General features: G+C 55.7%; 1 protein-coding gene across 4 annotated transcripts in view; it reads left to right on the forward strand.

Moving 5' to 3' along the window:
- Positions 1–25005, forward strand: part of PXN (paxillin) — a 51500-nt gene that overhangs the window by 19601 nt on the left and 6894 nt on the right. For 2 of the 4 annotated variants that reach the window (XM_049788821.1, XM_049788818.1), the window contains exons 2-6: positions 20818–21044; positions 21371–21486; positions 21814–21938; positions 22080–22281; positions 22535–22658. In XM_049788821.1, the coding sequence (XP_049644778.1) occupies positions 20818–21044; positions 21371–21486; positions 21814–21938; positions 22080–22281; positions 22535–22658 (794 nt within the window). Of the gene's footprint in view, positions 1–20817; positions 21045–21370; positions 21487–21813; positions 21939–22079; positions 22282–22534; positions 22659–23506; positions 24440–25005 lie in introns of those variants that run through there. The other 2 variants (XM_049788819.1, XM_049788820.1) reach the window with 2 other exon arrangements.

Consider the following 25005-nt stretch of genomic DNA (forward strand, 5'->3'; position numbering starts at 1 on the left):
ATCACTCCAGCTGCTAGTGTTTTTTTTGTTTGTTTGTTTGTTTTGTTTTTTAGTTTTTGGGTCATTCCTGGCAGTGCTAAGAGCTCACTTCAGCTCTGTACTCTGAGTCACTCCTGGTGGGGCTCAGGGGATAGAACCCAGGTTGACTGTATATAATGCAAGCACCTGCCTGACATACTAGCTCTCTGGCCCTGAGTTTGATTCTTTCCCTCCGTCTCTCTTTCTTGTGTATAGTTTTGGGGATTGAACCCCACACATGCAGGCCACGTGCTCTGCTGCTGAGCATGTCCTTGGCCCCAGTGTGATGTTTCTGAGCTTCATCCTTGGGCATGTAGCATGTACCAAACCTTCTTTCCTTTTTAGTAGCCAAATAACATTCCACTGCGTGACTGTGCATCGGATATTGTGACTAATGCTTGAGTATGCCTATTCTAGTATTTATTGAGTGATCCATTTATGCTTGTTTTTGGTGTGGGGGTCGCACCTGTCAATGCTCAGGCCTTTCTCCAGACTCTGTGCTCAAGGGTCACCTGGTGGTGCTCAGAGGACCCTAAGGGGTACTGGGGATTGAACTGAGGTCATCCCTGTGCCAGGCAAGCGTCCTAGCCACTGTATTATCTCTCTGGTATTACCATTAGCTTCTTTTATTCACTATACGATCTCTCTAGCCCCTAAAACAGTGTTGTTGGTTTTTTTTGCTTGTTTTTTGAGCCACACCTGTGGTGCTCAGGTGTGGCTTTGTGCTCAGAGGTCATTTCTGGCGGTGCTCCAGGGACCATAGGGGATGCCAGGGATCAAACTCAGGTCCGCCTCGAGCAAGACCAGTGCCTTACCATTAGTCTCTGTTTCCATGAGCACTTGAAGCTACTCCTGACCCAGACCTGTGTCCCTACCTTAAACCTATTCTCTGTTACTCTCTGACCTGCCGTGGCCCCCGCCCCCCAATGAGTTGCCTTTATCTTCTTCTACCTTCTTCAAGTCTCCACAGGGTCTCAGAAAAGTGAAGGCCACAGTGTCATTGTACATCTGTCTCTCCCCCTTTCAGTCCTACCAGTGCTGGTCTCTTCCGCTTTAAGCTCTTATCAGCTGCCCTACTGCTTAGGCCTCTTAAGGGCTTGTGGTGGAGTGAACTTTTCCTCATTGTGAAACATCTCCCTTTATCTTCACACTATCATTACATATATAGCACACTGGTACGTATAAGAATGAAATTCTAGGAGCTGGAGCAATAGCACAGCGGGTAGGGTACTAGCCTTGCACATGGCCAACCCAGGTTCAATCCCCAGCATCCCATACGGTCCCCTGAATCTGTTAGGAGTTATTACTGAGCATAGAACCCCTGAACACCGCCAGTATGGTCCTAAAACAAACAAGAATGGAATTCTGTGTTCTTATGTATTTTTATTTTTTGTGGGGGAGAAAAAAAAAAACACACCTGTTGATGCTCTGAGATTACTCCTGGCTCTGTGCACAAGGATCATTATTGGCAGGAATTGGGGGTCCATTTGGGATGCCGGGGATAGAACCTGGGCTGGTCATGTACAAAGTAAGTACCTTACACACTGTGTATCTCTCTGGCCCCCATCTGAATTTTAATATTTATTTATTTAGCTTCTTTTTTTTGGGGGGGTGCATACCCAACCACGCTCAGGGATTACTTCTGGCTCTATGCTCAGAAGTCGTTCCTGGCAGGCTCAGGGGACCATGGAATGCTGGGAATCAACCGAGGTCTGTCCTGGATTGGCTGCATACAAGGCAAATGGCCTACGGCTATCTCTCTGGCTCCTGGTTATTTAGTTTCTTGGGCCACACCCATCAATGCTTAGAGATTACTCCTGGCTCTGCACTCAGGAATCACTCTTGGTAGACTCAGGAGACCTATGGGATGCCTATTTGGATAATTGAATGTTTTTAAGGATTCCTTTTTATTTATTTGGTTTTGGAGCCATACCGGGTGGTGGTCAGGGGTTACTTCTGGCTCTGAGCTCAGGAATCATTCCTAGCTGTGCTCAGGGAACCTTTTGGGATGCTGGGGATTGAGCCCGGGTCAGTCACATGCAAGGTAAACACCCTATCCATCCGCTGTACTGTCAGACCCCTAGCATTCCATTTTATCTCCGTCATTATCTTAATCTTAATGACAATCAGATGCTCTTTGGCCAGAGCAATAGCACAGTGGACAAAGCATTTGCCTTGTACATGGCTGACCCTGGTTGGATCCTTGGCCTCCCATAGGGTCCCCTTGGGCACCACCAGCCGGAAGTGATGATTCCTAAGCACAGAGCCAGGAGTAACCCCTGAGCACCTCCAGGTGTGGCTCCAAAAAAGCAAAAACACAAAACAACTTCAACTACGTGTGGTTCTATATACCTTATGGTTCCGGGCCTGATATCAAAGTCTTTAATGCAATTATTTGACCTTTGTACATGGTGTTAGATGGGGGTCTGGGTTCGCTTTTTTTTTTTTTTTTTGGGTCACAGCTGGCAGTGCTCAGGGGTTCCTCCTGGCTCTACACTCAGAAATCACTCCTAGCAGGCTCGAGGGACGATATGGGATGCCGGGATTTGAACCACTGTCCTGCATGCAAGGCAAATGCCCTACCTCCATGCAGTCTCTCCAGCCCCTGGGTTTGCTTTTTTTGCATGGGCTCACCAGTTGTCCCTACACCACATAACAAGAACACAAACCGGCCAGCCAGGCCAGATGCTCCTGACAGAAAGGACACATCCTGATAAATGGTCACTCTGGGATTCTCGTGTCAGCACCCTGGAGGTGACGACCCAGGCTTGTGTCGTGTGGCCTGTAGGGACAGCCCCGGCATCTGGAACCTGTCTGTAGGGAGACTTTTGTCTGTAAGCGCATGCAGCTGCTCCTTTGGTTGGTTCTCCTTGTTGGCACTTACCGTGTGGCATAGCTTCCAAACTCAACCGTCCCAGTACCGTCGTATCCAATGGAACCATTTCACATGCCATATTTATGTATCTATCATGGAAGACCTTTCTAGCAACAGCTTTCCCGGCCCCTCTTGCCTCTTGCTGGCCCTGCGGTCTCTGTCATCATAGTTTCTTTTTTTTCTTATCTGCAAGTTAGGAAGCCTTGCCTGCATCTGCCATTAGTCAGCGGCAGTTACACAAGTGGGGACTCTCTGGCATTAACGTCTTAAATGACCCCAAACGTTTGCAGAACATCACTTTTCCTCTCCCTTTCAGTTTCTCTTCCAAAAACTTCTCTCTTTCTCTCCCCTCCTTCCTTTGTCCCTCCCTTTCTTTTTCCATACCCCCCTCCATTCTTTGCCCCAGCAGCTAATCTTTCTTGCCTGCCTGGTGGTTCCTCTCATCTTGGCTTAGGGAGATAATCAATGATGCTATCAGCCTGCAGAGCCCAGGGCTGGTGTTGCTAACACATTCCAGGGTGCTGCTTCAGAAAGCTCCGTTCCAGCAGGCCTGTCTGCCTGGCCACCCCCTCCCTCACACCACCCCCAGGCACGATGAGATCACCGGACACCCCTGGACAGTGGGGTTGCTCTTCTCCCAGATCCTTCTGGGCTCTCCTTCAGATGGGCCTCCCTCTACCATAGAGACAAGGGACAGTGTCACTCAGTTGTCCCTGGCCCTGACTTCCTGGCCCATAAGGTACCTCCTGGCTGCGACTCTCCCCACCACATCCAGAGGTAGCCAGGCAGGCCACTGGCAAATGTAGGTGCCCCAAGAGGCTCCTCCACTGCCCCCCTCAAGACTTAGAGTATGTTCTTTTGTCTTCCATTTTAGGGGGGGGGTCCTGGGTTTTGGGCCACACCTACCCAGCGGCACTCAGAGGTTACTCCTGACTCTGCACTCAGAATCGCTCCTGGTAGGCTTGGGGGACTATATGGAATGCTGGGAATCAAACCCAGGCCAGTCCCAGGTCGGCCACATGCAAGGCAAACACCCTACCACTGTGCTATCACTCGGGCCCCTGTCTTCATTCTTTCCTAGGACCACCTCTGGGGTTCTTGGCTGTGAGGGCAAGGACTTGCTTTGTTTTCTTTAGGCATTTTTGGCTTTTGGATCATACTACCTGTGCTTGGAGGTTGTTCTGAGAGGCATTTGAGGGGCCCTGTGGTGGTGGGTATTCCCAGGACTTCAACCTGCAAGGCACATGGTCCTCTGAGTTGTGTGTTTGAGGTTTGGGACCATACTCAAAAGTGCTCAGGGGTTATGTTGACTCTTGGCATATGTGCACTTGGTAAATCACTCCTGATGGGGACCAGGGGCCCATATGGGATGCTGGTGATTGAATCCAGGGGGCCACATGCAAGGCAAATACCCTACTCACTGTGATATCTCTTTGGCCCTGTACTATCTCCTTTCTTTCTTTCTTTCTTTCTTTCTTTTCTTTCTTTCTTTTCTTCTTCTTTCTTTCTTTCTTTCTTTTCTTTTCTTTCTTCTTTCTTTCTTTCTTTCTTTCTTTCTTTCTTTCTTCTTTTCTTTCTTTCTCTATCTTTCTTTCTTTCTTTCTTTCTTTCTTTCTTTTCTTTCTTTCTTATCTTTCTTCTTTCTTTCTTTCTCTTTCTTTTCTTTCTATCTCTCTCTTTCTCTCTCCTTCTCTCCTTCCTTCCTTCCTTCCTTCCTTCCTTCCTTCCTTCCTTTCCTTCCTTCCATCCTTCCTTCCTTCCTTCCTCTTCCTTTCTTTCTTTCTCTTTTTTTTTTTTTTTGGTTTTTGGATCACATTAAAAACCAGGGGTTTACTCAGGGCTTATTCCTGGCTCTGTGCTCAGCTCCTGGCAGGCTTGGGGGACCCTAAGGGATGCTGGGAATCAACCCGGGTTCCATCCTTCTTTGGCCATGTGCGAGGCATGTGCCCTACCACTGTGCTATGGCTTCAGCCCCCTGTACTATCTTTTTAAGGGATGCTGGTGGTGGCAGTGTGGTCCCAGAAAAGGGAACCTTCCAGTTAGTAGAGGGTAGAGGCTCAGGCTGTGTGCATTGGGGTCCTCCTCCCCATGCCACACCCCCAGGCTTTGGCACAGAGAGCACCAGTGTCACGCTTGGAGGCAGCATGGACTTGATGGGGCTGCGGCTCTCTGTGCAGCTGGCTTTGGCCCATGTGTCCGTCACAGGCAGCGTTCACCCTGGCTCCTCTAGCGACGAGGTCAGGATGATGCAGACACATTTCCTGCCCTCACACTGTTGCAAGCCGGTGGAACAGGGCGCTTGGACACACAGTTTACGCCAGTTTGTCATTCTGGGGGATTCAGAGGAGACGGACATGGATCCTGTGTTGGGAATGTGGTCAGGGAGGGCTTCCTGGAAGACCCTTCTGCTGATACTTTTTCAGGGGGAAGGGGCTTCCCAAGTGGTACTCAGGGGATCCTGAGTTTGCAATGCCAGCAAGACTCCACCCATTGAGGGCCAGAGAGTTAGCACAGCAGTAGTGCATCTGCCTTACACCCAGCCGATCCAGGACGGACAGTGGTTTGAATTCTGGCATCTCATATGGCCCCTCAAGCCTGCCAGGAGCTTCTGAGCACAGAGCCAGGAGGAAGTGCTGAGCACCGCCAGGTGTGACTCAACAAAAGCCAAAATAAACTAAACAAAAAAAAGACTCCACCCATTGGGCTGACAGTCCTATGCTAGGGCCCGAGGCTGTGGTGCAGTTCTGGGAGTGTTCCTGCAGTACTTGGTTTAACACCAAGGTGGGTCCTTCCCTTCGCTCATGGCACAGAGGAGGGGAATGACCTGTGCCGTGCTGTGAGTCCCCAGGCTAAGGAAGGGGGAGCCTGGGGCAGGTCAGAAGAGAGGGATGGCCACACACCGAAGCCTGTTAGGAAGAGGGGGCCCACCTTGGCACATGCTTCTGCTTGCCTTTGCACCCTCAGGTTCGTCTCTCATAGGGCTGACCTTGGGGTGGCCTCTGGCAGGTGCTGAGCTCTGTCAGCTCTACCCTGGCTCTCTGAAGTGTGTTTCCACAGGGCTGAAAGACCCGAGATTGCATCCCGGGCTTGCTGGCCACTGTGTGTGTATGTGGGGGTTGGGGAGAGGCGTCCCTGGGCTCCAGAGGCAGGAAGGGCCTGGTTCCGGCGATAAAAGCAGACCCGGAGGGGAGCGTGAGGCCTTTCCAGAATCTCAGGGTCCCGCCATGCCCGATTCGACCCTTCCCATGGGTGCTCGGGTTCAAAAGTGGTGCCTGCCATCTCCGTGCCCTCCGTGAGATGTGTGGATACTTGGCTCTGATTTGGGAACCCCCCAGACTCTGCCTGTCCTCACTACTGCTCATCCCTGGCCCTTCTTTGCCTCCCCATCCCAGCTGAGGACTGTGTCATCACTCTGTCCCACTGCAGGAAGGAAACGTGGACACACCCTGAACTCTCAGCCCTGTCTCCAGCCCCTCCGTCATCAGGCCTTGTAGCTCTTCACCTGTTTTTTTTGTTTTGTTTTTTTTTGGGGGGGGGGCATACCCAATGACGCTCAGGGGTTACTCCTGGCTCTGTGCTCAGAAATCTCTCCTGGCTCAGGGACCAGGGATCAAACCGCATGCAAAGCAAACATCCTACCGCTGCACCACTGCCACCACTCTGGCCCCATGCACCTGGCTTTATCTAGAGCACTGCTTCTCTTGGTCCTGCACCTTCCTCTCCCCCACCCTCCCGCGTCCCCGTAAACTGACCCATAAGCCTAGTCCTGCTGGCCCTGCCCACAGCCACGCAGCCTTCCCAGGTTTTGCCCTTGTAAGTCCAGCCTTTCGCAGCTCAGCCTCAGCCCTCGGCCTCTCTCCTGCTTCTCAAGCTGGGACTTGTCCTTTCTCCTTGCTCCAGCCCCCCAGTCTACCAGCCTGGTCCTTCCTCACCTCTGCCCCTGCTGCTGTGCTGGGATACCCTCCCTTCCTGACCCCTAGACTTCGATGATGGCTAGATTCTCCAAGTAGGATCGCCTGGGGACAGACCCAGGGTCACGGGTGAGGTGATGAGCATCGTCTGGTGGGGGTGGCCCTCGTGAGGGGGTGTTGACTCCTAGAGCTGCAGGAAATAGGGAGGCTAGTTACGAGACCACTGGGCTGTGCTCCCCTCTCTGCCTCCCAAAGGTTTCTTTTCATCAGTTTGGTTTTGGGGCCACACCCAACAATGCTCACGGATTATTCCCAGCTCTGCACTCAGAAACCACTCCTGAAGGGACTTGGGGGAGGGGCCCTATGGGATGCTGGGGCTCAAATCCGTGTCAGCCATGTGCAAAGCCCTATCATGTACTATCACTCCAATTTCATTACCTCCCAAAGTTTCTGTCTTTGCTGGAGAGGACTGATGTGCCTGGGGTGGGGGGTCAGTTGGGGGTAGTGTGCCTATTCCAGATCATTCCTGGGGTTTAATCCCAGGGTGTGTGTGTGTGTGTGTGTGTGTGTGTGTGTGTGTGTGTGTGTGTGTACACAACTTGGAGTTGTAGCCGCCTGTGTCAGTCCTTGGAGCCATCTCCCCAGGAATTCCAAGACATTCACTTTTATCTATCTATCTATCTATCTATCTATCTATCTATCTATCTATCTATCTATCTATCTATCATCTATCAATCTATCTTGGTTTTTGGGTCATACCTGGCGAAACAGCGCTCAGGGGTTACTCCTGGCTCTGTGCTCAGAAATCGCCCTTGGCATGCAAGTCAAGTATTACCTCCTGCTATCTCTCTGGCCCCATTCACTTTTATTTTATTCATTTTTTTTATTTTTGTCTGTATCCAAAGTGCTCAGGGCTGCTCCTGGCTCTGTGCTCGGGGGTCACTCCTGGTGCTTGGGGGGGGGGGCGGAACGGGACACTCAGTGCTGGGGATTATACTGGTTCAACCACATGCAAGGCAAGCTACTTAACCCCCCGTGCCATCTCTCTCACCCCGTCTGCTCCCACTTTTCAAAGGAAAAATGCTGGTGTCAGGAAGGGCAGTTGTGGGTGGCGCTGCTCAGCTTGACCGCTTCCTTCACCACCATTTCCTGTCTGGACCCTGCAATGGGACAGGAGAAGGCAGCCCCAGTGGTCAGCTTCACTTCCGTCCGAGATTGACTGCTCAGCCCCGGGCTCCCCGATTTTCAGCATAGCCACTTGGGGGCCAGAGCCATAGCACAGTGGATAAGGCGTTTGTTTGCCTTGCATGCAGCCAACCCGGATTCGATCCCCGGCATCCTATGGGATCCCACCAAGCCTAGAGTCAGGAATAACCCCTGAGCTCTGCCGGGTGTGGCCCCAAAACAAACAAGCCAAAAAGAAGAAACACTGAATTTTGTGTTCAGGATATGTGTTCCTACATACAGGGGGGGTTCAGAGCAGGCTCTGGAAGTGTGGAAAGAGAGGGCTTCCCAGGAAAAAAAAAAAGAGGGGGGGGGGAATGCTGCTCCTGACGTTTGCCGGCAGTCCTGCCTCTGCTAGCCCTGGGAATTGTTGCCCATGAAGAGACCTTCCCTTTCCCCCCATTGCTTCTGAGTGGGGACAGAAACAGCCCCCGGGAATGTCTCCCCTAGCTCTCCCTCAGAGCACTGTGTCCAAAGGAAGATGTTTGCCACAGCCCAAACACAGCTTCCAAACAAACTTCTGGAATGTTCCTAGTGTGTACACTGGAGACTTCCTGTGGGATATCACTGAGGACGGTGGCAGGGTGCTGGCTGTGTCGGAGGGAGAATTTGGTTGTCTCCTTTGAAAAAATCCGCGCTCGGGTTTGAGCGCTACTGCACTTTGTGACACTCCCCTCTCCAAGCAGCCAAAGGGAAAAGAAAAAAAATTCCAAACCTGAGGGTCAGGAATGTAGTTCAGGTGGTAGAGAAAGTGTCTAGTATGTACATGATCCTGAGTTTGTACCCCAGGACTGCATAACACTCTAAACTTTGCTGGGTTTGGCCCCGCCACCCCCAAGCATCTCCAGGAGTGGCCTCTACTAAAATAAGATTGGGGGGCTAGAGTGATAGCACAGCGGTAGGGCAAGTTTGCCTTGCATGCAGTTGACCCAGGACAGACCTGAGTTCAATCCCCAGCATCCCATATGATCCCCGAACCTGCCAGGAGCGATTTCTGCTTACTGAGCCAGGAGTAACCCTTGAGTGATGCTGGGTGTGGCCCCAAAATTATAAAATAAATAAATAAAATAAGATTAGGAAAGGTAGGCTGCTCACCTTGCACATATCCCACATGGTCCTCTGAGCCCCTCCTGATTCCTGAGTTTGGAGCCAGGAGCGAGTCCTGGCCCAAAAATCAAAACAAAAATCTATACCCAGGCCATGACTTCCCAGATGTGATAGCAGGCCAGCTTGGAGGGAAGTGGCTGTTGTCATATTAGGTCCTGCTGGCACTCTGAAACCATCTCAGACCTGAGGAGATCCATCCAGTTCTCTCCCAAGAGGCCCTGCGAGACTCTTTGAGGGCTGTAGTACAGAGACCTTTGCCTGCAAGAGACCAGGGTTCCCTTTGTGGCATTGCATGGTCCCCTGAGCATCACCAAGTGTGACTCCAGACAGACACAGAGCAACCCTTCTCCCAGGGGGGTTGGCCTCTATCCAGCTGTGCCTCCACATTCCACACTGGTGGCCCACTGGGTCTCCTTTAGGTTCTGTTCCCCTCTTGGCCTCTGTCCCCTAATCTCTGGGCTTGTCTCTGGAGCTTCTGACAGCCTTTGTCTTGGGATAAGTCTGTCTTTCTGTCCTGTCTTTCTATTGTGTTTTCTGGTAACGGGTTAATCAGAGCCCTACATTGCTGTGTTCAGCTGCTCCCTCAATGTGTTCAGCTGCTCCCTTTTCAGCCAGGAAGAGGCGAGGTCCCAGAGTAAAGGCTGGTAATGGGTTGGCCCTGAGAGAAATGGTGGGGTGGGGGGCTTTCCTCTTCAGGACCCTAAGATGGAAGCGCTTTCTCTCTGCATACACAATCCCAACAGTCCCACCCAAACCTGGGGTCACACCTGACCCACAACTTGCAGTCTTGGGGGAACCCAGGAGGGACTGAGAATGGACCTGGGGCTTATGTGTGTGCGCCAGACCCTCCGCTTTCCATCCCCTTACATGGGAGGTGCCAACAGCCTGTGCTAACACCAGCTGTCAAGTAGTCCCCGGAGAGCTGTGTCTTGCTCATAACTGAGCTGGTGGCTTCCAAAATCCTTGAGGTCAAAAGTAGGGGCTGGAGGGTGGTGATGTGGGAAGTCAGAAGTGTCATGGTGGGTTCCTTGGGGGGAGGGCGAGGAGGGTAAGGGCCCCTCCTCCTTCTGCACTCCCGCCTGCCTGCCCCGAATTCTCTGAAACCTGCCCAGCTAAGAATCACACTTGGGGGCCTGGAGAGATAGCACAGCGGCGTTTGCCTTGCAAGCAGCCAATCCAGGACCAAAGGTGGTTGGTTCGAATCCCGGTGTCCCATATGGTCCCCCGTGCCTGCCAGGAGCTATTTCTGAGCAGACAGCCAGGAGTAACCCCTGAGCACCGCTGGGTGTGGCCCAAAAACCAAAAAAAAAAAAAAAAAAAGAATCACACTTGGCTTGTCTTTCTTCCTGGGGCTGCTGGGCTGCTGGGTACTTGCTAGTTCTTTCTCACTCTCTAGAAAGTAGCTGGGTGCCGAGGGGTGCAGTAGGGCAGGGTGAGGCTGAGGTGTGGCTCAGTCATGGAGCACATGCCCAGTGGGCATAAGGTCTGGGGCTGAGTGTTTGATCTCCTCCGGAAGCTTCCCATGGACACACATGCACACACACACCACACACGTGTCCTGGAAGCATTGCCACCAGTGATCCCAGCCCTGTGGCCAAGTGTCAAATGTGCCATCCCCACCCCCAACACTGCAACCACAACAGAGGAAGGGAGGGGAGGAAAAAATGAAAGCAAGCAGATAGGGAACTTGTGGGGTGGTGGTAGTGTTGGTTACCACGTAAACTTTTATTTTGTTGTGGGGACATACCCAGCAGTGTTCAGGGGATACTCCTGGCTCTGCACTCAGGAATTATTCCTGGCAGTGTTTAGAGGACCCTATAGGATGCTGGGGGTCAAGCCCAAGTCGGCCACATGCAAGACAAATAAATGTCTTACTGCTTTTGCCCAAGTAATCTTTTTGGCGGGGTAGAAATCGAACCACAGCTGGCAGTGCCCAGGGCTGACTTCCAGTTCTGTCTGCATCAGGGCTCAGGAAAGGACCATGTGCCGGAGCCTGGGTTCAGATGCAGGCTGGCCATGTGCCACGTAGACACCCTCTCTCCCCACTGTACTGTCTCTCCTACCCTTGAATTGGAATAGTTTTGTTTGTTTTTGAGCCACACCCGGTGGTGCTCAGGGGTCACTCCTGGCTCTGAGCTCAGAAATCACTCCTGGCAGTTTCAGGGGCGGGGATGAGGGGGACCATATGGGAATCAAATCCTGCATGCAAAGCAGACAATGCCCTCCTGGCTATGCTATCGCTCTGGCCCCTGTGCTATATCACTTCCACTCAACTTGGAATCCTGGAACCTCTTCTGTCACTGCAGGGGGATCAGTGGTGGGCCCTGCTCAGGGAATCCTGCCTGCAGCTGTGGTGGGAATGGGGCACCCAATTGCCAGTGCCAGCGAGTGCTGGGTGTATGGCAGTGCCCGTCTCCCTGGCCACCTGCCTGCTGTGCTGCTCTCAGGAAGCCCATCCGTCTGTTTTGTCCTTTTCCAGAAACGGGGGGCTGCAAGCAGGAGCCTTTCTCCTCTCCAGCCCAGCTCTGGGTGTTCACTGGGGAGCCAGGAGTGAATGGATTGTAGCTCCAGAAGACTTGAGGCTGAGGGCTCCGGCTCACGGGATGGGCACTGCTCCTGTGTCTGGTGTCAGAGCCCCAGGACAGCAGCTCCGTCAGCCGTGACTTCCCGGCAGTGCAGTGCCTTGTGTGTGTGTGGTGGTGCGGGAGCTTCTCTCAGCCGCTGTCCTAGTGAGGGAGGCTGGAGGAGGAGTGGGGGGGGGGGGGCTCTGTACTCAGCGGGTGTCCTTCGGGAGGACTTGGGACGGGCCAAGGCACGGAGCGGTGAGGTCAGCAGTTTGCTCTGCAAAGGAGGCTGGGGTTGGTTACGGCCCTGTCACAGCTCCCGGGATCACTGACAGGCTGCAGCAGAGGCCCACTCCACCCTCTGTGTCCCTGTGTCCATGCACCTCTTCCTGGCCAATAGGGCCCTTTGTGTGCCATGCTAGGGGCAGTAGATCCAGACAATCCTGGCTCGGTGCTCAGAGACACTCAGTCTTGCCACGCACCTGACCTGTGTGATTGTAATGGATCCAGTGCCCGAGCTGTTGTGTGGGCGACAGGGGTAGTTTCAACTTATTCTCTCTTATTTATTTTGGGGGGCAGGGGAGAGAAGGCACGTGAGTGTTTTGGAACTGCCCCCACCCAGTGGTTGGGGTTTGCTTCCAGTGGGGTCTATCTGCTCAGTACTTGCCTTTTATTTTTTTTAAAAGCAAGGTAATGTTTGTCTGTTTTGTGTTTTGGGCCACACTCAGTGGTGTTCAGGGGTTATTTCTGGCTTTGAGCTCTGAAATTACTCCTGGCAGGCTCATGGGGGACCCTATGGGATGCTGGGGATCAAACCCCGGTCAGCCATGTGCAAGGCAAACACACTCCCCGCCATACTATTGCTCTGGCCCCTGAACAAGGTCGTTTTAATCGAGTGGAAGGAATTCACTTAGAAACATGGGAGGAGAGAACACGGGCTTCTCTAGGGTGGATAAAAAAGCAAGCCAGGAAACAGACAAGCAGAGCCAGCGACATCCATGTTCACAGGAGACCTGGTCTCGTCTTTCCATAATTTTTGGACATTTTTCTCATGGCCCCATGATGGAGACTTTAGGCTTTTAGGTTGAGGCAATTTTTGCTTCTTGCTTCTCATGTCAATTAGAGGGTCTGGGGCTAATCATGAGGGGATTTTGGTGCCCCCAGCTCACCCCAACAAGATGGGGGTGGTGGTAGTGAGACTTGCTTGAGGATGAGAGTTCACACCAGGGCTCAAGGCAGGACCTTGAGAAGGTTCAAGGTGGAGGTCTAGGCTGGTCCCTTGGGGCCACGTCTTGAGATGGTCTAGCCTGGGCTGTGATCTCCGTAAGGTCTGACAGTGTCTGGTGCGGGGGGGGCCCTGCCTGGCTGGGCACATGAGCAGCCCCCAGGCGTGCCCATGTGGACATCACCAGGGGGAAGGTGCTCCCTGCCCACCCTGGCTGTGCTGAGGCTGGTGGGAGTGTCCAGGACAGTGGGTCTGGGCAGTGGGTCTGCGGTGCTTGCTCACTGGTGATGCATGCTCTGAAGACCAGGTTTTCTCCACACAGGGAGAAGTCAACGTTTCCGTCTTCTTCGCTGTCCTGTGCTAAGACAGAGGGTGTTAACTGCTCCTAATTGTGGTATCACATCTAGTATGTGGGCACTCCACACCTCACTCTGCAAAGAGGCTGTGTGCCTGTTATATCTAGCACAATTGGCTTTTTGTTTTGTTTTGTTTTGTTTTGTTTTGTTTTGTTTTTGGGCCACACTCAACAGCTCTCAAGGGTTACTTCTGGCTCTGCACTCAGAGATTGCTCATGGCAGGCTCGGGGGACCATATGGGATGCCGGGGACAGAACCCAATCAACCCTGTTCAAGGCAAATACCCTGCATGCTGTGCTGTTACCTTGGCCCCAAGTATGATAATTTTGTTTAAAGAGAGAATATGGGGGGCTAGAGCAGTGGCGCAAGTGGTAGGATGTTTGCCTTGCACTCGCTAACCTGGGACAGACTGCAGTTTAATCCCCTGTCGTCCCATATGGTCCCCCAAGCCAGGAGCAATTTCTGAGCATATAGTTAAGAGTAACCCCTGAGCGTCAACGGGTGTGGCCCAAAAAGGTGTGTGTGTGTGTGTGTGTGTGTGTGTGTGTGTGTGTGTGTATGTATGAGAGAGAGAGAGAGAGAGAGAGAGAGAGAGAGAGAGAGAGAGAGAGAGAGAGAGAGAGAGAGAGAGAGAGAGAGAGAGAGAGAGAGAATGAATACGGGATATAATGGGGCTTTGGTTGTATGTGGTCAGCCTCTAATTCAACCCCTGACCACAGATCACTGCCAGGGGTCACTCCTGAGCAGAGACAGGAATATTTCTCCAAGCCTGGTGTGTTGAGGGCTGAACACCAACCAACACCAATCAACCAATCAAAAAAATATTTTAACCACAAGTTGAAACTGCTGAAGTGATGTTGGGTGGGTAGGGGGTTTGTGGGGCTACAGGTGAGCATGTGATGGGGCTGAGTGTGGATTCTAGTCCCACTTCAAGCCACAGTTTCCTCTCAGATGAAGAAAAAGGGAGGCTGGCTATGGGAAAGAATCAGTGCCTTCCCCCCACACACAAACAGGTCCACAGGGGGCTCTGGCTGAGCCTTGTGCCCCTAGACTGAGTTGAATGGGGGCTGTCCGGGACAAAGCAGCCATGTGGGGCAGGGGTAGTGCTTCCAGCGTTCCCCTCGGGCGGATGTTTTTCAGAATTCGCCTGGCCAGAGTGGGCAGCTCCTGCTGGGAGCGAGGAGAGGAGAAACAGCCCCTGTTCCTGGAACAGGCAAACTTTTGAACTTTCTCTCCCTGTCTCTGCAGGCCATGACTCAGAGCTGAGCCCCTCCTAAGCCTGAGCAGCTGGGAGAAGCCCCAGGATCAGGATTGCCCTGCCCTGCTCTGCTCTGCCCTGCCCTGCTTGGGCCTGGAAGAACCCTGGTCGGTCCAGGGCTAGAAAGGCTGAGGACAAGGTTCCCATAGCTTCCTGGAGACTCCCTTTGGGGCAATTTTTGAGCCAGTGCAGGGCCTGTGGGCTGGACCTGGGTTTGGGCCCTTGACTTGGCCTTAAAAACTCCCGGAGTCTGGGACTGGAGTGATAGCACAGCAGGGAGGACTTTCTAGCTTCCCATCTAGGACAGGATGGACCTGGGTTCGATCCCCGGCATCCCATATGTCCCCCGAGCTTGCTAGGAGTGATTTCTGAGTGCAGAGCCAGGAGTAATCCCTGAGTGCCTCTGGATGTGTCCCCAAAACAAAACAAAACGAAACAGAAAAAGCTCAGAGTCCGGTGACCTGGGGAGGTGGCAATCAGGGGCAGGCTTGGCCCCATCTTTGGGCTTAGCTGTGTAGTTTTGTGGGCTAGATCTGGGCCTCTCTTTCCTTCTCTCCAATAGAGGGGGAGCCCTGACTCCAGGGGCTCCTTAGTGGGTCTGTTCTTGTGTTCCCAGGGCAGGGAAGATGGACCCTCTGGAAGGGTTTGGGCTGTTGCTCAGAGCCCTGTTGTGAACTCTTTTGATTTCCCCGAGTCTCCGGTTACCTGTGCTGTGTGTGACCTTGGATGATGCCAGTCAGGCACCCAGTCAAGCTGGCAGACTCACCCCATGCCAGCACCTCCTGGAGCGACTTGCAGGCACCCCTCTATCCCCCCTGCCACTGGAAACGGCCCTCCCACAGTACATGGGATGCCCCGGGAAGAAGCACCAACCCCCAGTGCCACCAGCTTGGAGACACCCTTTCTGCCCTGGTTTCCTGCCAGGTTGCCCCCGCCTTCCACTCCTTCCTGGGCCGAGAAAGTGGAATGGCAGATCCTGCAACTCCAGCGGCCTCCCTCACCTCCAGGCACGGCTATGAAATATTTAGATGATTCTACCTAACGATTGTTTTCTTGTCCATCCCCTGGGAGAACAGAACAGATCCTGTCTGGGACCTGATTATAGCAAAGCTATGCTTTAGCTGCATACTTCAGAAAAACTCTAGAACGCACCATATATCTCTCCCTGTCCCTGGACTTGCTGGCTACTGGGCACGGCAGGACACAAAGAGGGAGCCCTGCCCATTTCTCCACCGGGTAGAACCCTGGAAGATGGCATGGCTTTGCGGACAGGCGCCCAGCAAGCTTCTTCAACTTCAACCTTCCTCTAATCCTACACCCAGCTGTTCCTCCTTCGAGCCCAGGATGAACTTCTGAGAGCTGGATTCCTGGAGAGGAGACAGTCTGAGAACCCCCAAAGTGCTAGGGAGCCCCCCCCCGGAGTTTGAGCCTCGCCGGGGTCCCCTGGATCAGGCTGAGCCTCTTATCCCCGGATCTGGAATCCGCTCCTCCTGGTTGCCGAGGTGCTGCTCTCCTCCCACCCGGGACAGTTATCAGGATAAATATACCCGGCTCCCCATTCCTGGGGAGTTACTCATGGAGTAAAAGTACCCCACTGTGGATTAGATTGCCATGTGCTAGGGTGGGGGAGGGGAACCTCCTTCCTGCCTACTCAGCTCCACTTCCTTCTCTGCTGGGCCCCCAGAGGAGACTGTGCACCCCCCTTTCCACCCCTCAACTGAATTTCCTGCTGTTAACAGAGCCCTTTCCAAGGAAGGGCTAGCAGTGTGTCCTCCTTCCTCCGGTGGACAATAGGGGACAGAAACTTTTCCCTGCCCTGAATTCTCTTGAGAGTGGCACAGGCAGGGGGCACCACTGCCAGCGTGTGGGGGAGTCCTGGGGCCCAGGGTATTGGCACCTTGGGTGGGAGGGCTTGCAAGGGCCCGGCTGGAGCGCTTGAGAAAGTTGTTGAGTTGGCGGCTCAGGAAACTGCCCACCTCTGCCTAGGGCTGCCTAATCCGGGCTTGAGCCTGCACAGAAAGAGCAGGTGGTGAGTCCCCAAAATGCCCTCTTAGCTTGTTTCCATGGCCTCACCCAGCGGTCCTCAGGACGAACATGTGGGGCTGGGGGCCTTGAAGTCAGCCTTGTGCCCATGAAGCCTGTGTGCAGCCCACTGGGAGCCTTCTCTGGCCTCTGGAAGATCTGGGTTAACGCTGAGCCTTTCCTACTAGACCAGGCTCCCAGCACACAAGAGTGGGCGAGGATGGGTCTCACCAGCTCCCCCAACTCCTCTGCTCCCTGTCCCTGTACATTGATTCATCATATAGAAGAGTAGCAGGTGGTGGACTGGGGCTTTGGTACTGGGGTGCCTGCAAGCTCCCAGAAGGGCCTGGACACAGCTCTGCTGTGAGCTCTGCTGTGAGCTGTGCCTGGGAGGAGAGTGTGGAATGAGTGTCTAGCCGCGGGGCATCACACCAGGAAGATTCTGTGTTTGGGCCTGGATGGATCAGGATTTGGACACTGTCCAAGAGGTCAGGGAGTAGCTGGAGGGAAGGTAGGTACATGAATCTCTTTGATCCTCTGTGGCTTCTGGGGTGATAAGTACCAGTGGGTGGGCCTGTAGGGAAAACCAAAGGCCTAAGCAAAGCCACCGCCTCCCTACCTGTGGCTTGCATCCCTTTGGGAATGCACTTGGGGGCAGGGGCGCAGCTGTGGCTGTGGCATTTGCCTGGAATGTGGGCAGACCGGCCCTTCTGCTCCCTCCCGCGGGGAGGGGGGGACAGCGAGCTGGGGACACTGCCGACACTGTCTGTCTCTGTCTTAACCCCCTCAGGGCCACTGATCTCCTGCCTTATCCATCAGTGGCTCTGGGGAAATAGTTCAAGCTCAGACAGTCACTATCCCGGGAAATAAATTCATGTGCTCTGTGTCCTGCGCTGGCCTTGCAGCTTCCAGCAAATGGCCACATGGGGGTGGTTGGCTGCTGCTAGGAGGGAGCAGAGGTTTGCAGGGGACCGGGCATCCCCTGGGTGTCCCCTGGATCCCACCAGCAATATTGCTTTTGCCTGCCTCATGCCTGGGAATGAATGACAGGACTGACTCATGCTGAGTATTCCGACCGCCTCACTGCTCACCCAGAGCTCCATGAGCCCCTCTAGTTCAGCCAGGTGTCCTAGGCACGCTCCTGGCTGGGGAAGGATATGGGGGTGTTTCCCCTGCCGGAAAAGTCCCCCATTGCCTTGTGGTTGCCTTGGGTTGTTCCCGGCCGCTGTAGCCTGTGGGCCAACGGCGCCCTCTGGTGGTCCTTTTTTCTCCCGGCCCCAACCTGGACTCCCTCTGGCCATGCTCTCCGCCACCTCTCTTTGGAGACCCCTCCATTTCCCTGTGATGTGATAAAAGGCCAGGACATGGTCAGTCGGCCCCGAGAGGCCTGTGGCAGGCAGGATTCGCGGGCCTGTGTCTTTTCTCAGTGGCTCAGGCTCAGCCAAGGACGTGTGAGGCCGCCCCTGCTTCAGGGGGACCTGGGAACGGGGTCCTAGTGCGCACTGGTCCAGCTGTCCCAGCAAGCAGGGAGCTGACTGCGCCTCTGTTTGCTCAGGCGGGGAGGGGCTCGCTGTGCCCAAGAGACTTTGGCCTCAACCAGGTGGCAGCCAATGGCTTCAGGGTTTCAGGGTCTCTTCTATTTTGTGGGGAGGTGGTCACACCCAACGGTGTTCAGGGGTTATTGCTGGCTTTGCACTCAGAAATTGCTCCTGGCAGGCTCGGGGGGACCATATGGGATGCCGGGATTCGAACCACCATCCATCCTGGATCGGCTACTTGCAAGGCAAACGCCCTACCGCTCTCTCCGGCCTCCATCTTCTTGAAGATCCTGGAGGTCTTGGGGAGACAGTGATGCCCAGCTTTAAGCAGAGCACTGAGGGAAAGCTGCGAAGCTACAACTGACACCTCATGGCTCACCTTTGGCCTTCCTGGGGTTCCCTTCCGCCTCTGCACCTTCACGTGGTGTCACTTGGCAGGTCACTCTAAGTTTGTGCTTTTGGGGTCAAGGCTGGTCCTTGGCCCCACCTTGCCCCTAGAGCCGGAGGACATAGATAGGAAAGGGAAAGGACCCGAGTTCTCTGCCCTCCCCCTCCTCATCCCCTCTTTCCCAGTCCCCCTCCCAGATTGCTTTACTGAATTTCAAAAAGTGAGTAACTACGGCTGCTGGTATGATGGAGCATCTGCTGCCGGAGAGGAGTTTTGAGCCATGGCTCGCTCCGGAAACTGAGGCAGGGAATTCAGTTAATGGGGCTGGGTGGAGTTGATCTGAAGCCTGACAGAACTCAGAACTTGAGATCTGGGCAGCCACCTTGGGCCAGTGGGATTCTTCTGGTAGTAGTGGAGCTATTGAAATAAATCAGGAGCCAGAGCAGGGCCAGACTTGTGTAGGTACAGGGCCTTTACGTGGGGACATGCGTGCGTGCGTGCGTGCGTGCGTGCGTGCGTGCGTGTGTGTGTGTGTGTGTGTGGCTCAGAGCCTCAGATCTGTGCTCTGCCCCCCTTGCAAACCACATCACACAGCTCAGGCACTGCTCTGATGCTTTTCTTTTTTTTTTTTGGTCCAAGCCTGTTTGATGCTCAGGTGTTACTCCTGGCTAAGCACTCAGAAATTGCCACTGGCTTGGGGGGACCATATGGGATGCCAGGGGATCATACCACGGTCCTTCCTTGGCTAGCGCTTGCAAGGCAGACAGACACCTACCTCTAGTGCACCTCACCGGCCCCAGCTTTGATGCCTTTCTCCTGCCACAGGGCAGAGGGCTGGAGCCCCAAGACCACTCTGGCCCCTTCATGAGCACTTGCCCAGTAGCCACTGCAGCAAGTCCTCCCACAATTGCCCCTGCGGCTGTCCCTGAGGGCTCAGCCCATGAGGAAAGGGGGGATGGGACCTCACCCCATCAAGTCTGGCCCAGAAGAAATGGGTCAACCAGGGCAGCAGGTGTGGCCGTGGGGAGGCCACTGGGATTGGCTGGGACTCGCTTCCCTTTCCACTGCTGTTACCTAGACGAATGCTCACGCCCAAGTTCTGTTTGCGGGAGCCAGGAAGCCAGGCCCCTGGCTGCTGCCCGGACACTGGAACCCCCTGGCAGGCTGCAGCTCCTGTTGCTGTTACAGCTGGGGCCTGGGCTAGGGCCTGAGGTAGGTGTGGCTGGCTTCCAAGTAGAGGAAGAAGGTTCCTCTGAGCAGGGTGGGACCTGTTGCAGGCCCAGTGTTTGGGGGATTTGGTTCCTGGGCAGCCACTTCTCCAAACTGGGTCCAACTTCCCCATCTGAGCAGCAGAATTTCAGTTCCCAGGCAGGAAGCTTGTCCTGGTACATGTTGGCAAGTGGGGTCAGCCTCAGGTCAGGGACTGAGCTGGGCTGCCCCCTCACCTCCCCACCCACAGCCCTGCGCAGGTGTTGAGGGTCCCAGGAAAGGTGTGATGAGGGGGGAACGGAAGAGTCAGCAGCCTGAGCCCCTATTCTGCCAGCACTGGCCTTCCTGACTGGAGACTGGGTCCCCCAACCTCCTGGTTGGCTGTCAGCCACTCAGGGAAATGGAATCTTGCACCCGAACAGCTTGCATCGCTGAAAGCACAGTTAGCTTAGTGGAGTCCTGGAGCCTCTTGACTGGCTGCGTGCCAGGCACGGGCAGAAACAGCCTATGGAGCAGTCCTGCACCTCTCTGCAGTGGGGCACCGCTGCCGCCTCTCCAGCCCTAACCCCTGCCCCACTTGGAGCCTGGGCATCAGGGAGGCAGGCGCCACCCTAGGTTGGGAACTTCTGGAAGGGGACCCAGGGAGCTGAAGTGGGCCCCAGGACTGCCCGGCGCCTCCCTGGTGACGTGACTTGAACGTGGGGCCCCTCCCCTGCCGCCCACTTTCCCCGCCTTGCCCTGTGGAGTCAGAGATCCAGGGGCAGGGCTGGCATTTCTGACTCCCCGCCAGCCACTGTGGGTTCTGAGGGCGTGCAGGCAGGTAGGAGAGCCCCTCCAGCCCCCCTCCCCGGGTGCCCTAGAGCCCCCCGCTATGGGCCTTGGGGAGCTGGTGCCCCCGCTGTGGGCCTTGGAGAGCTGGTGCCCTGCCAAGGCCGGCCAGTGCCTCCCTGACCCAAGGCTCTCAGCATTGCTCCCCTGGGTGGGGCAGGTGCGCAGCGGCCACCCTGGGGTGTGGGTAGAGAGGGCATTGACAGCGGGGAGGGTTCTCGGGGCTGCTCCACCCCAGGACCCCATGCTTACACCACCTGCTTACCCCGTCGTGCCCCCGCCTTGTCTCCGCAGACGCTCTGCTGGCGGACTTGGAGTCCACCACGTCGCACATCTCCAAACGGCCTGTGTTCCTGTCAGAGGAGACGCCTTATTCGTACCCCACTGGAAACCACACGTACCAGGAGGTGTCCCCGCCCCCGCCCGTGCCCCCACCCCCCTCCAGCGAGGCCCTAAATGGCACAGACCTCGAGCCTTTAGACCAGTGGCAGGCCAGTGTCCCCCGAATCACTCACCAGCAGGTAAGGGGGCTTCCTTCCACCCTGGCAAGGAGGAGAGGAGGGGCCCTAGGTGGAGGGCAGGGGGTGGTGAGACACCAGTCCCCCCCCCACTTGCATTGACTCCCCCACACCACGATGCATCACACAAGGGGGGGGGGCCCTCCTCCATCAGTGACCAAGAGTTAATCACCTGCCTTGGGGCAGGGAATGTGGAAATTCCCCTGATATGGGCCAGGCCAGACCAAGAGGGAGTGACTGGGACTCAGGCTGAGAGTGGGTGACTGAGGGGATGGGGTGACTGAGACTTGGGGTGCTGAGCTCATACTCTTTGCTCTTCTTCTCTGCAGCCTCCGTCCCCATCCCCCATCTATAGCTCCACTGCTAAAACCAACACCGCCCCCCACCCCCAGGACGGCAGAGGTTCTCCGTGTTCTCGTGCCGTCGAGGAAGACCACGTATACAGGTGCATGCCTCCCCCACCTGCTCCTAGGCCTGGGGGGTGTCAGCCTCGCCTCCAGGCCTCCAGGAGTGGGGTGATAGCACCCCAGCCACCCGGTAGCACCATCTCCAGGCTGGGCTGTCACCTCGCCCTTAGGAGTCGGGAACTGAGGCAAGAACTTCCTTCCTCTCTGGTCACCACATTCACCCGAGCCACTGCCACCCTGTCCATCCTCCTATCCCCACCCTCTCCCACCCCCTGTCCCCTCCATACACTCCAGGAGGATCAGGGAAGGGGTGGGCGTCCTGGCCACACTGACAGAGTTCCTACACTTTCACCCTCTTGCCTCAGCTTCCCCAACAAGCAAAAGTCCGCGGAACCATCCCCCACCATCATGAGCACCTCGCTGGGGGGCAACTTGTCAGAGCTGGACCGCTTGCTGCTGGAGCTCAACGCAGTACAGCACAGCCCCCCAGGTGACATGGGGGATTCCCCGATACAGCACAGCTCCCTTCAGGTCCCCTGGGCCACCCCTCCTTCTGTGCCACCTCACTAGCTGGCCTCTGGATTTCCAGAGGACTCAGCCCAGCCTCCCTCTATCTCTCTTTCTCCCCAAGATGAAGCCAATACCAGCCCCCCACTGCCAGGGGCCTTGAACCCTCACTATGGCATCCTGGAGAACAGCACTCCCCCGGGGTCCAAAGCCGGGCCCCTGACCAAGGAGAAGCCCAAGTGGAATGGGGGCCGAGGCCTGGAGGACGTGCGGCCCAGCGTGGAGAGTCTCCTGGATGAGCTGGAGAGCTCTGTGCCCAGCCCCGTGTGAGTCCTCTGCATCCCTGCCACCACTACTAAGGGGTCATGGGCCAGGCTCCGGGCTCGGTGCTCTCCAAACCTTAGCAGATCATGGGTGCACAGATGCTCGGGCCTGGAGAAGAGGTTGTTTGAGGTACCCTTTGGCTCAACTCATTGGATCCCCAAGGCAGAGGTGGGGGGAGTGGGACCCACCCTGGTCAGAGCTAAGATCTCTGGGCCCACACTGATGCCCCTTGTGGACCCCCCCCCCCCCCCGCAGCCCCGCCATCACAGTGAACCCCGGTGGCCGGCAGCGAGCCGCCTCCAGCCAGCAGACGCGCATCTCCGCCTCCTCAGCCACCCGGGAGCTGGACGAGCTCATGGCCTCCCTGTCGGACTTCAAGGTGCCTGGCTGCCCGCCACCCCTCTTCTCCTCTTCCTGCACTGATCTGGGCGGTGGGAGCTTGGTCCCTCAGAATTTCTGGGGGACTTTGGCTTGAGTCAGCACCCGGCATGGCTGGGATCCAGGAAACTGGGTGACCAGGCCTCCCCAGCCTTTAATGGCGGCAAAGGAGTGCTCAGCCTAGCTCTCAGCCCCCTAGGAGGGGACCCGGGGACTGGGACAAAGGACCCAGTGTTGACGTTGTTGACCCTGGCTGTGGGAGGGTTGTGTGGGCTCCGGGAACTTGCCCTGGAGCTCCATCTCCCTCCTGTGCGGTGCGGCGGCCTGTCCCGACTCAGCCAGCCGCTCACTCCTCCGCCTCTTCTTCCCCAGGAAGGTTCTGCCCTCGGGAGCCAGATCCGTCCTGCCAAGGGTGCCCCCGCCCTCCCCTTTCCTCCCCACTGCCAGGCCTGCAATGTTTTATTTAGAGGCCACGGTGCCTTTGTTGAGATAGATATTGATGGAACCTTCCAGCACTTGCTGACTTTACCCTTCTGCTCGGCGGCCAGACCTCCGGGCCCTTCCCCCCATCTGAGCTGGCCAAGTGTCTCCCCTCTGTCCCTCGGATACCCATAGACTGGATAGTCCCCCAGGCTGGGATGTGAAGGGCGTCCCGGGTCCCCAGGGTGATGTCTGGACGCTGGTCTCTGGCTTTTGCTTCATAGGCCCCTCATCAGTAGGGTCTGGGGGCAGCATGGCTCAGTGTTGTAAGCCCTGAGGCTGGGCCCACCCCTGCCCTGCAGTGCACTCCCCTCCTCACCTCTCCCCTTTCTCCTGTTCTCTGCCTCTTCTCTTTCTCCCTTTCTCCAGACCAGCTCCTCGGTGGTGGCCTTGAGTGCCCCGGGCCTGCCACCCAGCACAGTGCCAGGCACTTGCCGTGTCCTTTCTTCTCCTCCTCCTTCTCACCCTGGGCCCTCTGTGTCTCCCTTGTCTGCTGTCCTCTTTGACCCCCCAGGCCCCAGAGGGTGCACCCTAGAGGTCCTTTGTGTGGAGGAGGATGACCAAAGGCAGGGCTGCCTTGATTCTCCCAGCCTTGGTGTGATGCCTGACACCTCCTGCTCAGGGTCTCCCTGTGCTGAGGTTTCTTGGGGGTCTTTGGGCGCAGAGCATCAGACTCAGGTCAGGAGTGAGCCCACTGCCACTCCTCCCAGCCGTATAGTTGGAAGTCCAGGGCACCCACAACCTAGGGATGCCCAAAGGCCTGAGACTCTTTGTAGGGCTCTGTCCGGCTCGCAGGAAGTGACTGAGCCGGCTGTGGTGGCCATGGACCGGCAGGCCATCTATCCAGACACCTGGAGGCTCTCGAAGGAACGAGAGGGCAGCCTCCCTGCCCCAGTAGACCAGGAGAGAGCAAATGGAAGGAGGCTCACCTGGGGAAGCCTGGACAGGCCCGTCCCAGGTGCCGAGGACCCCGGGAAGCCTGAGGGCCACAAGGCAGTCACCACTGAGGCTGAGCCGGACCAGCCGGAGCTTCTGCTTGCCACAACCATGGACATGCCCATCGCCGTGGAGAGGATTTCCACCTCTGCCCAGGCAGGCACTGGCTTGCTGCCATGGATGGCCCTGGCAGCCTGAGTGTGGGCCACCACTCCCAGCTAACTGCATGTAGCTTTGCACTCACGCATGCCCGCTTGGGTGGCATGCACCGTGGCCAGGGACAGCCGAGCTCCCAGGCCCTGAGATCGTCTCTGTGACAGCCCCTTCTTATGCTTGTTCAGCCGTTGCCTTTATTTGCACTGGGTGCCAGCCTTGGCTCCAGAGCTCAGTAGCAAGCAGCCCCTTCAGTGCCAGAACCCTCTGCCCTGGGTTGGGTAGAGAGGATGAGTTGGATGACTCTGGGAGGCACAGCACAGGGCTTGGAAGACCAAGAAAGCTTGGCTGTTGCTCTATTCCAGTTTTGTCCCCTTTCCAGAAGCAATACCCAAGTCCAAACTGCCACGAGCAAGTAGGACCAAACTCTGAACAAGAAAAAACAACCAGACACCTGACCTGGGCAAGGAGAGCTATAGCTATAGTGCAGGGGCTTTGGGCACACACCTTACATGCAAGCGCAGGACCTGGGTCTGATACCTGGCACTGGCCAGCTCCCCCAAGAACCTCTGGGGTGGCTCTGGGGACCCCTGTGTCCTCGGTACCTCTAGACCCAAGCACTCACCATTGAGCCCAGGTGTGGCCCCTGGGTCTTCTTGAGCCCCCAAACAAAACAAAAAATTAATTTATTTCTTGGAAGGGAACACAGGGATTTCTCTGCTGTGAATCGGAAAAAGAGTTTGTGCCCTTTCGAGAATGCCCACTAATGTCCTCTCCAG

Source organism: Suncus etruscus, chromosome 15 (genome assembly GCF_024139225.1).
Source record: "Suncus etruscus isolate mSunEtr1 chromosome 15, mSunEtr1.pri.cur, whole genome shotgun sequence".
Taxonomy (NCBI): domain Eukaryota; kingdom Metazoa; phylum Chordata; class Mammalia; order Eulipotyphla; family Soricidae; genus Suncus; species Suncus etruscus.